This window comes from Leiobunum rupestre, chromosome 1 (assembly GCF_980474605.1).
Source record: "Leiobunum rupestre chromosome 1, qqLeiRupe1.1.hap1, whole genome shotgun sequence".
In the NCBI taxonomy this organism is placed as follows: domain Eukaryota; kingdom Metazoa; phylum Arthropoda; class Arachnida; order Opiliones; family Sclerosomatidae; genus Leiobunum; species Leiobunum rupestre.
In genome coordinates, this window is record NC_143384.1 from 87,286,966 (window position 1) to 87,305,035 (window position 18,070).

The 18,070-nt window shown below is 34.4% G+C and overlaps 1 protein-coding gene across 1 annotated transcript; it reads left to right on the forward strand.

The window, feature by feature from the left end:
• The first annotated feature begins 17,231 nt into the window (after positions 1 to 17,231).
• LOC149968692 (uncharacterized) lies at positions 17,232 to 17,714 on the forward strand. Its single transcript, XM_090156056.1, has one exon. It carries the CDS (start codon positions 17,232 to 17,234, stop codon positions 17,712 to 17,714), a length of 483 nt encoding a protein of 160 aa, XP_090012182.1.
• Positions 17,715 to 18,070: the final 356 nt, after the last annotated feature.

Sequence of the window (18,070 nt, forward strand, 5' to 3'; positions counted from 1 at the left end):
GGAATTTCTGGCTGTTTTATTTAGTTTTTATGTAATTTATTACTCGAAGATCTATTTGATCCAAGATTCGCGTCTTTTTGTTTGCTCGAAGACCTATTGGTACGAGTTATTAGTAAGTTTTTTAATTTCTTCAAATTTGTTTAGGGTTTAGCTATATTATCCCTTTTAATTATGGACTAATCTACTTTTAAAAACCTTTTAAAACTGCCCCAATTACTCACTTTCACCTTTCCCCCGTGAAAGTGAGTAATTGGGGCAGTTTTAAAAGGTTTCTTGGCCATAAAAACGGAAGAGCGCGTTCAACAAAAATAACTGTACGCTGATTTCGCTATCTGTCTGTATTTGGATTTTTCGCCATTTCTATCTGGGTTGAAAAGGAGCGAGTGGGCTCGAAAAGCTTCCCCAATATTCTTTTTAATAAAAGTTTATTTTAAACCATGAAGTATCTGTCTCTATAGTATATTACTTACTATTTACTAGTTTAAACTAACCATGGTTAAATTTTACATTTATGACCATAGGGGGTTTCTTCTAACTTAACTTATCGTATATGTGATATGTAACATATATCACATAGTAGATACATCACGCTTGAAACCGATCAGTATCATTTTTAAAAACGGCATTTTTAAACCTTCGGAAAAGTATAACGGGTGATACATATACAAACCGTGGTGATTTTGTTTTTATCTATTACGCTAAAGTTTTGATTAATCATAAAAATTTCCATTAACCTAAAATATAAAGATTACTGGAGTTTGGCGGCGTAATTTCAAAAATTTGAAAAGTTATGAATTTTTGAAATTTACCGCTTTTAGGCTTATTTTTTTAGCGGACTTATTTTAATTTTGTTTTAATATCGCCACCGGAAATAACTATTTACATATGTAAAATAGCAATCTTAGCTAAAAATGTCTGCTGGTGCCGAATTTGGTATCTATTTTGCTGTATCTGCTCACGTTTCAATGAAGACGATCGATGGGGGGGTTGCACTCAACGTTATATTTACCAGGAGTTTCTCCTTGAAATTTAATGAAACTTAAAACTTAACATATCCTTATATATAGAACAATTGTCATTAAATTTAATATTGGAGAAACATTTATTTCTATAAAAACAAATTTTTTGAAATTTTCGATTTTTCAACATTTGCATTGAACTCTTTTACAGTAGCTCCTTAGGGGGTAGACCTTATCGTTTTATTTATAAAAAGCGTAAACTTGAAATTTAATAATATTTTAAGCTATGCATCGACTGAGAGAAATTATTATTTCTATCGTAACGGAATTTTTAAAATTTTCCATTTTTTTTTTCACTGTAATCTTTATATTTTAGGTAGATAAACCGCAAAAAAAGTTTGGTAGAAATCCGCCACTATCGAGCAACAACGTTGGTCGATTTCGTATGGAATGACCCTGTTTATCCATGGATATTATCCACGGCTATATAGCAATTTAACATGTAAAAGAATAAATAAAGTGGTTATCCCTTATCCAAACGCCGAGCTCTAGATACCTACCTCCTTTCTGTTAAACTAACAATTGTAAGTGAGATAAAATTAGAGGTTTAAAAAACAACTTACAAATGTAGTATTTTTTGAGTCGGCTGGCAGTCGACAAGGTCTTATTACAGTATCTCAACCGAAAACAAAATGGGTCGTCGTTTTCGAGTCGGCTCAGAGTCGACAAGGTCTTATCAGAGTATCTCAACCGACAACGAAATCGGTCGTCGTTTTCGAGTCGGCTCAGAGTCGACAAGGTCTTATTACAGTATCTCAGCCGACCACGAAATGGGTCGGCTTGCAGAAAATGACAGCTCCGGGTAAAAGATTTGTGGACGGAACCGTCCGTGTTTTCAGCCTTAAAAAGAAATGTTATCCTAGTACCACTTGGAAAAATAATAATTTTTAGTAGCATCTTTCATGAATTGTAGTAGGAACATTCCGTAAATTAAGAGTTTCCTACTAACTCACTAAATACGAGTTATATTTTGTCAACATTTATATCAACAGCAGAGACACTCAGCGATTGAAGAAATGATCAACGTTCTGTAACATCTGATGATTTTTAGGGGAAATTTCAAAAATGTAAAAATGTTGATGCGAACAATCGCTTCAGTGCAATCTCAAATTTAATATTGAAATGTGCTTTAATCGTGAACCTTTGTTGACCAAAATGAAAAAAGCGTCTTAGGCACATTTCTGGCATAAAATTAAATATGAAATCGCGCGTATGATAGAAGTATTTTAGGACCTTTAGCAGGGCAGAGTCTACCCTTTTTTTCCTATGTTGTATAGGAATGCAATACGAAAAACCCAAGTTGGACGTTTGACATGTGCGTAACAGGGATGATGTTTTTTCAGAAGGGCAGTGTACATATCTGATAACCATGAGCTCTTGGGCAACTATTAGGAGTCTACAGAATCGTATGCAAGGGATATTTAAAAACCCTGGAGGGCTTTCTCACTTCCAACGCATGCTCCATGGCACGTGCTAACTGGAACGTGCTACTGATGAGGCGTCGCGCGCCTTTATTGAGAAGAAGCTGTCGCTTAGTGTTGCGTTGCACCATACTCAACGTAGTCAAGCAGAATTTAAATATTTACCATGACTTTCGCCCCCATGACCAATGGTTAGCGCTAAATTTATTCAATTTAATAATTATCATAAAAATGATTCCAAGTAAATGTATCAAGTTAATCTTTATATAAATAAATTAAAATACTTTGTTTTAGTAGAAGCATCGGTTCTTAGAATTAGGAATAATTATCTCATTCTTAGATAATAGGTCTACGAAGGTTTTAATAATTTTTGAAACAAGGATGTTGAGGTGGTGGTTCCACCCAAGTTACTGATCAAACATGTGAATATTTAGGTTTGGAAAACGCGATGTTCAAGTGCAATACAACTTTTGACTAATGATTAAATTTTTCTAGTAATATTTTTGACGAGGTACCTGTTTTTCTATGTCTTGGCTTCTGTTGCATTTTTCGGTTATTTGGATAATTCTTCGTACACTCTAAATTAAATTTCCACGATTGCGAAGGACCATCAAATCTATGGAAACTACTATTCCTGTCATGGGGATTTTCTATTAGTGAATTTTGGCATTGGTCAGCACACCTTTTTCACAATCACTTACGAAATAAACCATCAGGTGATGGTCTCTTGAGCTTTTTCTTTGGTGGAGGAAATGATCCTTTTTTATTGTTTGCAATAAAGAACTTGGGAGACAAGGATTTTTCAGCGATGTCTTGATCAATTAGATTTGATATATCACTGTCTATATACTCTTCCAAAATTGTTTTAGCGTTGCTTTCACCCTTATTTTCAGTTACTCCATAATAGTTTTCCTCAAATTCTTCTTGTTTCTTTTTAATTGTAGTTATCCTATATAAAATAAATTATTTTTAGCCAAGGGTTGACAACTTATTTTAATACTCTAAAAAAGCGAATTTTTTATTTAATCAAAATTAAATAAATAAATCACATAAAAAGTTTAATAGAAAAATTCTCACTTTCCTGAGTATGAATGTTCGTTTCCATTTTTCTTTAAAATTAATACTTCAAAATTTTCCAAACCGCTCAAGACACGAGCCATTTTGCATTTAGCGCCTGCCTCCGAAACGACCTTGACTGCCCGAAGTTCCGGTACAGCCGACTACTTTCACTAACAAAGTAGGCCGCAAACGGACAGTGGATGGGGTACCTAATAACGCTACTTCTCCCGTCCTATTAGAGATACAGTGTCCATGGTTCTATAATACGTCCAAATATTTTCCATTCCATTTGACCTCATTACATCTAACACAGATAAGATAATTATATCTTTCAAACTCTGCGGGGTAGGTTACATGGTTTCCAGACACGCAACGGTTGAACTAGACGGAGCCATGGAAAGTGGAGGCGGCGTACTTCATTCGGCAAGAGACCAAGAGCAGATATCGCCGTGGATTGAGATGATCCGCGACCAGGACTGCCGGGGGGGGGGGGGGGGGCAACGATAACGAAAGAAAGGTAACTATGGTACCTAATGTTTTGATGGACTAAAATAAAGTGTTTAGCTAATTTAAAAATCAAATCAAAGAAGACGAGGTATTTACGCTGATCTAGTAGCAACGTCTACACAGCAAATCTTTATGACATCTAAAGAGCACCTATAAACATCGGTTGAACACATAAAATGCCTTCATATGTTTTACAGATGTTCATTATGTATGACTTAGATGCTATTTACATATTTACAAATGCAATACAGATGTTCAACGTTTACTCTAAATGGTCTAATCCGTACTCTATATGTCCATAGGACATCTGTGGAACATGGAACATCTATGTTGCATCTAACGGGTCGTTTAGGGAGCGCCTGTGTTACATATTAATACCAAATTGCCTATGTCTTGCCCTCTTGTTGAGATAGACTGCTGATCGCGGTTTTCAAAGAGTAACGGTTAGGTCGTGGTTCACTCTATCGGACTTGGCCAGATATTTCCATGCAGATAAAATTATCAACACAACAAATAAGTAAGTAGAATTTCATAATAATTAAGTAATACTTAAGTAAATAATGAAGTCATTAAAGTTGAGTAAATATATGCATTGTATTTTCATATAAATAAATGGCCTAGGCTTAACTAAATTAAAGTTTAAAAAATAGCACACCTAATAGTATTTTCACCCTCACTTATAAACAACTTTACCCAATACTAACTAACTATAATTAGAGCAATAATAAGGATGGTTAAATAGTTTTGGATTCAATAGTTTTATTTCTGTGTGAAAAATTCGCATTAATTAAAGTAATCGCGTTGAACAGAGGTTCAGTGTTTTCAAGTTGCTTTTAAATATAGTTGAAAATAGGCATTGTTAATCTGTGTTCACTCATTGATTATGGTAGGGGATGGGAAATTTTCATTTAGGTAGTTTTTTTAAATTTGGGTTTGAAATTTTTATATCCTGTACCCTATACCATTTATTTAAAAGCTCAAACAATTTTTTTTTTTCAAATGTGATTGAACCCTCACTTAAAACCACCTTCCCCAAGTCTGAATCGCTTTGTAGATTAAACATTAAGTGGTTAAATATTTTTGGATTCAATAGTTGTATTTCTGGGTGAAACATTTGCATTTATTAAAGTTATCGTGTTGAACGGAGCTTCAGTGTTTTCAGAATTATATGTTAGGGAAGTTGCCTTTAATTATAGTTGAAAATAAGCATTGTTAATCTGTGTTTACCCATTGATTGTTGTAGGAGATAGAAAATTTTCATTCAGCCAAACCAATTGGTGAACACAGTCTAACAATGACTATTTCAACTATATTTAAAGGCAACATCCCCTACATTTAATTCTAAAAACACTGAAGCTCCGGGACCGTTCAACACGATACTTTTTAATAAATGCAAATTTTTACCCAGAAGTACAACTATTGAAACCAAAAATATTTAGTCATTTCATTTTTAAACTACACAGCCTGTCAGACTTGGGGGAGATTGTTTTTAGTGAGATTTCAATCACATTTGAAAAAAAAAAATTGCTTGAGCTTCTAAATAAATGGTATAGAGTATCAAAATTTCAAACTCAAATTTAAAAAAAAACTACCTAAATGAAAATTTCCCATTTCCTACCATAATCAATAAGTGGACACAGAATGATAGTAGAGGATAGCGCCGCCGATCAAACGCCGCCGCCGCCGATTATTTCGATAACGCCGAAACGCCGCCGCCGAAACATTTTCATTTCGCCGCCGAATTAATTTCCATTATTAAAGTATAATAATTACGTTTTGAGATCTAAACTACATAGATTTTTCTTTTGGTAGTGCTACGATTCCTAGGCTGTTGGGTGCACCGTACTAGCGTTATAAAATTAAAAATAATTAATAATTTCCAAAAGATCTGGCACCACTGCACCGCGTGCACCAAGATTTTCTGCAGCAGATAGCTGGGATAGGAGAGAGAGAAATTAAAATGGCTTTGGAGTTGCCTCGCATCGTATTTTGTAATAAGTACAGAAACGTATCAGCTGCATTGGCTGCATTCAGCAATAACTATTCTATTACATTTTAAAAATTCCTTTGATACAAAGGTAAAATAATTTGTGATAATAGACTTAAATGCGCGGGGAAAAAACCGGATTTGGGGGGATGAAATTCATGCGGTAGAGGGCTGGCTCGTTGGTTGTCTGTACGATAATGGCGGCGCCCAGCAAAAGTTTCTAAAAAGAGTGTATAGATAATAATACTAGTGAAATGGTAGTAAATTAGTACAGTATTGTTATTACTAGCGTAAATGTTTTAGTTTAATAGTATCATATGTGACATAGTTACTCATAAGTGTGCCTCTGTTTAACATATCTGTATTAAAAATTTAAAAGAGACCTTGTTTCACAGCCACCAAAGACTATATAAAGCTACGCGTAACTTTATATAGTCTTTGACAGCCACCAAAGAAAATACAGCACTAACGTCGCGTAATACTGGTTTTAACTTCCTTCCCCCCTACGCGAGAACTAGTTTTGATGAGGATAAAACCGTCATCGACTGGGAAGTGACGTCAATAACGTCATATCCTTGCAACAAGGTATCAATATGAAAAAATTCTTTCAGGCACACTTATGATTAAATAAGTTACATCTGATAGTATGTAACCAAAGTTACTTTTTCTTTGTTTTGGAAACAAGTGGTTCCTATTTTAATAAAATACATTATATTAAACATGTATTTTTTAAATGTGTTTAACAATTTAAGTTCTAGCGGTCTATTAAAAGGCTGGCGCTATTTCTGAGGGGGGGGGCAGTTTTTCCCCTTAGGCGCCGCCCCCGCCGATTTTTTTCAACGCCGCCGATTATTTTCGGAAAATCGGCGCGCCACGCCGCCGCCGAACTAATTATCGTTCCCGCCGCCGCCGTTTAAAATTGGTTCGGCGCTATGCTCTAACTGATAGTGATTATTTTGAAATATATTTAAAGGCAATTTCCATTAAGTTTAATTCTGAAAACACTGAAGATTGTTCAACGCATAACCGTTAATTTATACACATTTTTCACACTGAACCAGAATTATTGAACTCAAAAACAATTTCACCATTTTCATTTTAACCTACCCAGTGGTTCAGACTTGGGGAAGGTTGTTTTTAGTGAGGGTTCAATCACTTTTGAAAAAACAATTTCTTGAGCTTTTAAATAAGTGATATAGCGTGCAGAGTATTAAAATCTCAACAAAGCTTAAGCTTTTTTTTCAATTGTAATCTTTGTTCGCCCATTGATTATGGTATAGAAATGGAAAATTTTCATTTAGACAACTTGTTGAAATTTGAATTTGAAATTTAGATACTCTGCACCATTACCAATATCATTTATTTAAAACTCAAATTTGAAAAAGTTGTCTAAATGGAAATTTTCCATTTTTACCATAATCTATGGGTGAACAAAGACTAACAATGCCTATTTTCAACTATATTTAATGGCAACTTCCCTTACATATAATTCTGAAAACTATGAATCTGCAAGTTCAAGACAAACTTTAATTAATGCAAATTTTTCACCAAATATATGTTACCACTTTATTTTTTAACCTACACAGCTAGTCAGACTTGGACAAGGTTGTTTTTAATGAGGGTTCAATCGAGGGGTTATTCACTGTTGCAAAATTTTGTACCCCTGATTTCAGATTTCACGTGATTTCACTTTTGATTTAACGTTATGGAAGCTACTGATTTGCAGTGTTTTCAGTGATTTCCCTGAATTAAATGCAAGGGAAGTTGCCTTTAAATATAGTTGAAAATAGGCATTGTTATTCTGTAGAAAATGACATGGTATACTGTTTTTGCTGCCGTCATTTTCCAAGCAGTGGCAAAAAAACATATTTCACAACTGGTTTTAAAAATTGGAAAAATATGAATGAGAAATTTCACGAATATTTTACTTCCGAGAAATCGACCCACCAATTAGCGGAAACGAAGTACATTCATTTTTTACAGTCTAAGAAACGAGGAGCTATAACTTCACAGATAAATACGCAACACCGTTTAGATACTATTCGAAACAGAGAAGTTTTATCCGCCCATGTGTAAATTGTTTTAACATGCGCTCAACAGGATATCTCGTTAAGAGGGCATCGAGAGAACGACGATCAGCAAAATCGTGGAAATTTCATTGAAATCCTAGAATTGTTAAAGCGCATTTCACCTGACTTAAAGAAAAAAGTAGATAGCATGCCCAATGTAGCAAAATATACCCACGGATCAGTACAAAACGAGCTTATTAACACTAGTGGTGCACTTGTTCAAAGAATGATTATTCAGGATATTAATGATTCGGGTGGTTTTTACGCAATAATTGCTGACGAAACTAGGGACAAAGGCGGTGTATAACAACTAAGTGTTTGTGTTCGATTTACCACCACTAAGGGAGAGGTTCTTGAAAGGTTTTTGTCTTTTGTTGATTTACATAAATTTGACGCTGAATCTTTATCTTCCGCGATTATTAATATTATTTAATCAAATGGGTTAAAAATATCAAACTGTGTAGCGCAAACATATGACGGAGCGAGTGTAATGAGTGGAAGTAAGTCGGGAGTGAACATTAGGATTAAGGATGCTGTGGGTGTATCCATATGTGCACTGTTACGCCCATCGCCTAAATTTAGTTTTGGTGGATACCTGTAAGAATGTACCAATAAATCGTGAAACACTTGGTTTGTTACAGGCAATTTAAAAATTTCAAAGTAATTCGCCACTTCGAAGTGAGTATTTTCAAGAGGCCCAAAAAGAGCTTGAATACGATGTAATATTAAAATTACCCCAGAGTTGTGACACTAGATGGTCCAGTAAAAAAAATGTATACATTTTTTTTAGAACTAGATATAATGCTGTAGTTTTAGCTTTAGAAAACTTAATTGAAAATGGCAAATCTGAGGAAGCAGCCGAATGTAGAGGGTACCATTCCCAGATTCAAAATTTCAGCATTTTATTAATGGTCGTAGCATTAGATGAGATTTTAGGCGTAACAAATGTGTTGTCTGAATATTTGCAAAATCCAAAAGTAGTTATAACTCAAGCCGTAGCAATTTGCGGTGCCACAATAAAAAAGTTAGAAACAGACCGAAATTCTGAAAGATTCGATCAAATTTGGGATGTTGCGAAACAATTAGCTCTCTCAGCCTGAATTCCAGTACCAGAAAAGAATAGTTCCGTCAAAGTACCCATAAAAAGAAAAATTATTCAAAAGAAAAGGTTAAAAGGTACCATAATAACGGGTACTATAGGAAGTCGGGAAACGGAGTTCAAAACTATTGGCGACCAACTTAAAGCAACTTATTTTGAAATTTTAGATAGATTCGTATTAGAAATGAAAAAAAGATTGTTAGAAAATTGTTCTATTTATGAAGAACTTTGCGCATCAGACCCAAATTCGAGCGAGTTTTTGAACGTTGAAAAAATTACTGCGTTTTGTCAAAACTACAAAAGATTTAATTTTGAAATGGAGTCTCTGAAAAATCAGGTCAACGTTGCTAAAATGTTATTTAGTACCAAAAGCGGTGAAAACATAAACACAGAAAGTTTGCAAACGCAGCTTGAAACCAATGAATATCTTAAACCTCAAAATTTGCAAAATGTTTCCGATTGCTATAAATATTTATTGACATACGAGCAGGCATTCCCAGATCTCGTAAAATATTTCCAAATTGTATTATGCATACCTGTTGCTAATACTATTTCAGAGCGTAGTTTTAATAGACTCGAATCATTTTTAAGAACAACAATGTCTGAAAATCGATTAACAAATTTAGCCTTGCTCTCTATAAATAGAGATTTATCTAATAGGGTAAGAGACAATCCTTTGTTGGTTGTTGACGAGTTTAGTAAAAAAAAGAGAAGAGTGCAATTTATACTTTGAGTTAAATTTTAAAATTTTTAAATATGTAGAAGCTATAAGAGACATATTGGAGGGCAAGCCACAGCTGCTACCAAATTATAAGGGGTAACTAAAATGGTAAGGGCCACAAAATTCTTAGGGGCCACAAAATATTTAGCCCACCCGTGAAAAAACCTTAGCGCCGCTACTGGTCACAAACCAAAAAATATTAAACAACTGAAATAAGCTTTGACCAATTTGATTCGCGTCCATTTCCACTCTGGAAAGTCCTCCTAAATATACAAAAAAAACCCTAAAAAAAGATCGCCCCGATTTCCCGTCGGTCAAAGTTCGACCTTGTAAACCCGTTTCGAAAACGCGTCCAGCCAAAGGATTAGTAACGGTGCGACTTCGAATGGTTCGACGCTACGTATGTAAACCCCCTCTTAAACAATTTTTTTTCAAGGGCGCAGTTGTAGAAGCTCGCACCGGGCGCATAAAAGGCTAGTTACGGCACTGCTAACATGATTATTAGGTCACCCTCAAGTGATGAAATCTGATTTATTCATGATTGGAATGACGAAATCGGATTAAATCATGTTTGAAATTATTTAATCGTGATTGAAAGATCAAATTGCGACTAAAATGTTTAGAGGGATTAAATCTCGATTAAAATGAGTAAATCTCGATTAAAACGATTAAATCTCGATTAAAACGATTTAATCATGATTGAAACATCGATTTACGATTCCTGCGTTTATAATTTACCTCTTAAATAAAAAGGTCTAGTAAATCTATATACAATATCGCATGTATATTGGGTTTTGCGATTCTGGGAATAGTATTCGCCACCCGCCAGAGCGATAGATAAAAACTTAGGCTAAGCCCAAGGTTCGTCAAAATGCTAGCCGAGCAGCTGCTGCACTGATAAGGGAGAGTAGACGAGACGATCGCCCACTAGGGGCGCTCTCGTCAGCGGTAGAGAAAAGCAGAAGCATGTGTGTTGATTTACTCCATATTTACTACAAAAATTATTATTAAAAAACACTACTTGTCTTAGTATTTTACGACGTATTTTATTAAGTTCATTGATATTAAAAATTAGACTACTAACCAATTAAAATATGAAATCAAGATTGAAAAGGTATCGATTAATTAAATCGTGATTATATTGATTAAATCGTTATTATATTGATTAAATCGTTATTATATTTATTAAATCGTGATTATATTTATTAAATCGTGATTAAAAAAAGGGCTTTAAAAGTCGATCGATGACTTAGGCCTAGGGTGGTGCCTTGGGTATTAGTCTAGCTGATTATTATTATATTTATTAAAATGATTAAATCGTGATTAAAGTGATTTAATCATGATAAATTTTTTTATCTAATCATGATTATTAGGCCACTCAAAAGCTAAGTGATCTGCCCCTCGGTTTTCGTTAGAGCAGTTCTTTGTTAAATAATAATTATTTAGCAGAAGAGTGATGTTTATATGATGAAGCCTATATATAAGTACAACCAATTTGAGACACTTTTTCGTTTCGGGTGTATGAAAAACAAATTTGGCGGGAAAATGACCGCCAGTATCTTCGTTATTATTACTTTTACAGCTATACTGTTAAATACGAAATTATTCTGAGCACGTTCTTGGCCAAAATGGTCCTATGTGAATTCAGCGTCTGAACAGTCGTTTCTGCGCAATCGCAGTGTCAATGTTTTTAGTATGGCTTCCAGGTTTTTTTTTTCGCGAAAACAATATGCCATACATAAAAATTTCACAATCGAAAGAGAATATGGTCTTATACACTCTTATTAGAAACGTTTACTGGGCGCCGCCATTATCGTAGCAAGCGCTCTACCGCAGAAATTTCATCCCCCCAAAACCGGTTTTTTTATCACCCTCTCCGTAGACTGTACGGTAATGGCGGTCGATTGGGGAGGCGCGTTTAAGTCTATAGACTCTTAAAGGTCACCGGCTAACAAATTTAAAATATCTTTAAATTATACCGAAAAACGGTATTTTTCTTCGATATCACTTTAAACTTCTAGTAATATGCCTAAATAGCCCTGTTGCTCTGGATAAGGCTTAATTTTTATTGACTTTAGTTGATCAAGTATTTATTTTATTATTAAATAATAATTGATACCCTATTCTTCGTTTTCTAATATAAAATTCGAATGAAAAACTCTCTAAGGCAAATTTTTAGTCAAAATGTTGCGCTTATTTAAAAAAAATATATAGTTTCAAGACTGCCCAAATTGACATTCAAACACCAGAGGGCATTCTTGGTCATCACGACCACTGCACATACAATTTCAAAGCGAACGGTACCAAAGAGATTTTTGGAAAAAAGTGTTATAAAAATTAAACAGTAAATATCAAACTATTGATGAATAAATAAATAAAAAAATAAATCACAAATAAGGTGATATGATAACTTAATGGTCTAAATATTTATTGTTTGTTAAACTTATTATTCTTAGCCTTGAGCTTCTTGTTCTTCGTTTCCATTTTCTTCTCGTTCTTCGTATCCATTTTGTTCTTGTTCTTCGATCTAATTTTCTTCCTGTTCTTTGCAGTGCCGCATTTACTGAAAGTAGGGCCCTAGGCACTAAGTTGGGGGGGGGGTCTAAGTAAGGGAAGCAAAATTCATTGATTTCATCAGTGAGTGTAATTTTAACTGCAAAATCAGTGAAAAAATAAAAGTCCACTGATTTTGAGTACACAATTTATTTTGGCCGTTGGTGGAGGCTCATAGCCCTGTGCCTAGTAGGCCTAGTCTATAATGCGGCACTGGTTCTTCGATTTCCTTATTTTCTTGTTCTTTGATTGTATTGTTTGCTGGATTGTCTATTTCCTTATCGCTCTTTTCTTCTTTTATCGTTGATTCTACTGTTCACCATTTTGCCCTGATTGCACTTTTTAATTACCGAAAACTGATGAACAGTGAAATCTGAGCTTTCGACAACCACATAATGCTCCGCATCCTTTTAAAAAGTTACAAAAAATCATGTTTCAAAGACATCCCGGATCCGGCGGTTGCGAAGTTGTTTTTGTCCGTAATAGATTATCTTAATTCATACCAGTGGCGACGGAATCGGGGGGTTCAGGGGTACATTGAACCCCCCCCCCCCCCGATTTCACTAGGGGGGTACAAATACATACATTGCACTCTGAAAAGTATCATTTTCTACATGCATAATGATTCTATAAAAATGTTGTTACGAAGAAACTAAATAAGCGAAACTTTTGTTGGAGTTTAAGCAGCTCGATGTACTTCTTGGCATAAAGGAAATCATTGAACGAACTTTGGAAGAAAGAAAAAAATATTTATATGATACAGATTATAGCCAAGGCAAATAAATCCCAGGCCTAGCGCGAAATATTTAATTGAAGACGGAGGAGGTACAATTGTGTAGTAAAACATTAGGGCTAAGTGTCAGTAAACTAGCTGACGACCGTGATATTACGCTTAGCTGAGTTCATTCTGAATTACCGAAATGGTTTTACATGGACGGACAGAAAACCTGTTTCACAATTATCCCAACGGTGAAAATGCTTCAAGTGAAGTACAAGCATTATGTACTAATTTACTATCCAACAATGGGAATTTCGACTTTCCAGCATTGGCAACTCTGCTATGCAACGGTTTCTCAGGACGGTGTTGGCGTGGCGCCTATTTTGGTCAATTTCGTGCCACGATTCTGAGTTCCATTCAAATTAAATAAATAGACTAGTGCAAAAGATATTAAATGGGTTGACTGTGTTTACCATTTTCCAGTTATAGAAATCTGGAAACCATTAATGTAAGTTGTTCTTTATTAATTTAGCGCCTCGGGTGTTTAATAACCTACATAGTTTAAATACTATTATGTTGCTCCTAAAAGTGATTTAAAATTATCTGACACTGGCGGAATTTTTACTCAAATTTGCTTAAAGGTTAACCTTTGTAACAAGTTAACAACTTAATACATTCTTTTGAATCGGCATTCGAATTTAGTATATATGAAGCATTGTTTTTTAACCAGCGCACACGACGAAATTCACGGAAAGGTATGTTTAAACTAGATTCAAAGCAGTTGTAATAATCGTTATTGGCAGTACAGTAAAACTACCAATTACCACAGATCGCCCATCTACATTACTGTCTTTTGTCCTCCTCCACCGCGTTACCAAGTGGGACGCGTTTGCGTGTTTGTACCCCCCTTCCCCTATAAATTGGCTTCCGCCGCCACTGATTCATACATCCCCAAACTGTAGGGTTTAAGTCACTAACTAACCACTTTTGACTTAGAATTCGCTTTAGAAATACCGTTTTTCGTTATAATTTAAAGATATTTTAAATTTTTTAGCCGGTGACCTTGGACCTTTCAATAGCAACGACGTTTTTAGAGTTTATAGAGAGGAATAAGACAATTTGAAGAAGAATGACACCTCATATGTGGAGTTTGGGTAAATAGATTTGGATTTATAGGCGAATAGAAAATTGTGGAGGTCCTATAAAGTCATAATCTTCTTTCGATTGTGAAATTTTTAGGTATGGCACATTTTTTCCACATTTTTATCGCAATAAAACATTGAAGCCGTACTAAAAACATTGGCACTGCGATTGCGCAGAAAAGACTGCTCAGACGCTAAATTCACGTAGGACCATTTTGGCCAAGAACGTGCTCAGAATTTTTTTTTTTATTTAACAGTATAGCTGTAAAAGTAATAATTACAAAAAAGTTTCATACACCCAAACGTAAAAAAGTGTCTAAAATTGCCTACAATTGAATATAATTTTTTAGTTTGATGATCTCTCATATACATAATTTCTATTTATTTATTTTGTAGCTTGAAATCTTAGCTTTCTAACGGTAGTACTATGTTTCTGTACTTCGTTGAATCGTTGTCCTTTATACCTTAATTACCCTTAAAACATAAGCATGTTTATTAATTAAAAAAAAATTAGTCGGTTCAACTGGCTATAGTTCAGAAACTATAGTTCAACGTGATTTTAATGTTAATTGGGTCCGTTATAGTTATTATTAACTTCAATATTTGTCTCAGATTCAAGACCTTCGCGACAACAACCTTTTTAGTAAGCCTTCGCTAGCGACATTCGAGTAAAAATCGTCGTTTTCCACAATTTGAAATTAAAAAACTATTTTGCCTAGGTACTCGCATCTCTACCACCTATACAGGGTGTTAACTAAAAAACGATACAGAGTCAATTACTCAAAATATGTTTTATGTAAGAATTTGAAATTTGCAGGATATTGGTTTATTTACCTCAGGTAAAAGGTAATTTGACTTAAAAAACCTTGGGGGGAATTTTTCTAATTGGAACCATTCGCCTTATCCTAATGGTTCTCGAGATAAATTTTGAATGACCTTGAACTAATGTTTCAAGGTCATCATAAGTTACAAATTTCGAACTCCCCCACTCAGTTTAGAGTTTCACGACAATTTTGATCAATTAGATCTGGTAGTTTTCGATTATAAGCCCTTAAATGTCGTGTCTTGATTAGATTACCACACACGACCTTATGGGTTTTGGTCTAACATTTCTCGGCTTCCCATTGGTCAAATTAGAACGGGTCAAAGTTTCTTAGACTTAAAATTAAACGTAGAACACATTTATAATTGGAACCATTCTTCTAGTCCTAATGGTTCTCGAGATAAAATTGTAATGACCTTGAAGACCCTGTTCAAGGTCTTTGAAATTTTCATTGTCATTTGTCCCCCTGCACCCTCTATGTAACCTGCAAATTTCAAATTCTTACATAAAACACATTTTGAGTAATTGGGTCTGTATCGGTTTTTAGTTAACACCCTGTATATATAATGTACAAAGTTTAATGGGACTAGTTTTAATACTTCTTGAATTATTTGTACCAACACATCGGCATTTTCGGCGATTAGAAAATGAGCACCCTACATATTTTAAAAAATAGTACGATGAATTTTGCGCTAAAAATTTGGCTTTTCTACTAAAACTATCTAAAATACTAACGGGTAAGCTTTCGTCGGAATCGCGCATGGTATTACAAGTCCTGATATAATTTAGACGGCTATGGTAGAATAAAATCTTCACTGGATGCCCCGGGAACTAATTATTTTTCGATTAGAAATGGAAAAAATCTTTAATGTTTTAGAATATCACTTTAATTTCATGGATGTGTATGGGCAAAAAGGGAAACATCGTGAACTGTGTCCGTGGGTTAGTTTCGTACACCTTCTCATTAAACAAAACCAAATGAATTAATGAATTTAATCTACCTTTAATTCGATAGTTAATCGATGAATAGATAGTCTTGACCTAATAACGTTGGTCAAACCTTGAAAACGGTTTTTACTTTTGACGCGAAATTTTACTGTAGATATTTAATTAAAAAACAATTAATAAAAATTTGTTGTTTTGTTTAGATTTCTTTTATACGTTGCAAATCCTACCTTATCGATAAATTATTCTTAAATTTTTTTAACAAATTAACCGCTACAAATACCTAGAAAATTACTTTAACAATAATAAAGGTAGGCAAAATTCTTCTAAGTTGGAAGTCTAAATATATTTGTATGTATCAGAGCAGGGTTGCCAAACGTCAGAGAATTAGGGAAAAGTCACGGAATTTCAAAATGAGCCAAGAAGATTAGGACATTTTTAGAATAATAGAATTTGTAAAATGTCGAGGAAAAATATTTTATCTTGACTCTTTTTTGATGAATTCTGTGATTATTAATCAGTTCCTTGAAAGTTTTGCTTTTGTTATTTTTTGTACTGAAATATAAATGGTTTTAAATTTATTAACTTCTGTTTAGGTCAAATATAAAGTTCATAATTGTCAATTTTTACCCTTAAAAAGTCAGGTGATTCTCTTTAAAAAGTCAGGGAAAACCGGGAATTGGAATCTAAAAATATTGTGGCAAGCCTGCAGAGTTATAATATTCACTTTATTTCAATGTAGTATTGAAAGACAAAATTTGCGAAGTTGTGTAACCTACTACACCAAACTTGTTACCGAGGCTTATTGATTTTTGGCGAAAAGAAATTGTTACACTGAAGCATATGACCCCATCGATATAGAGTAAAGCACAGGAAGAATTTTCTTTATTCAATACAATATTAGAAAAAGGCTAGGTTCGATGGTACATTCGCCGAAAAGAAACGATCAGATATACTATGAATATTTTGTAAATCACACTAAAACTAATTAAATTTAAGGGTCATCAGTGTGGCTATTTTGACTTACTGGCGCCCAATGATTAAGTTGTTCCACCACCCTAATTGATTTTCGCTAATATTTTAATTTTTATTTGCCTTAGGCTTTTGTATGAGCCACACTATTTCATAAATCCAAAAATTGCCTTTGATTCCGAGTGAAACTTTCAAAATGAGCAGCAGAGAAGAAAAGATGCACAAATGCTCAGAATGTTTTTACACAACGAGCCATAAGAGTAATTTGATTAACCACAGAAGAACTCACACGGGCGAGAAACCCTTCCAGTGTGACGAGTGTGACTACGCGTCTGCACAGAAAGGTGCATTGATTAACCACATAAAATCTCACACGGGCGAGAAACCCTTCCAGTGTGACCAGTGTGACTACGCGTCTGCACAGAAAGGTGCATTGATTAACCACAGAAGAACGCACTCGGGTGAGAAACCCTTCCAGTGTGACCAGTGTGCATTTGCGTTTGCAGAAAATTGTGCATTGATTCGCCACAGAAGAACTCACACGGGCGAGAAACCCTTCCAGTGTGACCAGTGTAACTACGCATCTGCTCTTACACTATATTATTTGAATCTCCTAAAATTAAGGCTCACGGAATCGAACAAGAATAGCGGAATCGAACAAGAATCACGAGGAAAGTGAATAATTCTATTAAATCACGAGTAAAGTGAATAACTCGATTAAATCACGAGTAAAGTGAATAACTCGATTAAATCACGAGTAAAGTAAATATTTCGATTAAATCACGAGTAAAGTGAATAATTCGATTAAATCACGAGTAAAGTGAATATTTCGATTAAATCACGAGTAAAGTGAATAACTCGATTAAATCACGAGTAAATTGAATATTTCGATTAAATCACGAGTAAAGTGAATAATTCGATTAAATCACGAGTAAAGTTAATATTTCGATTAAATCACGAGAAAAATGAATAACTCGATTAAATCACGAGTAAAGTGAATATTTCGATTAAACCACGAGTAAAGTGAATTATTCG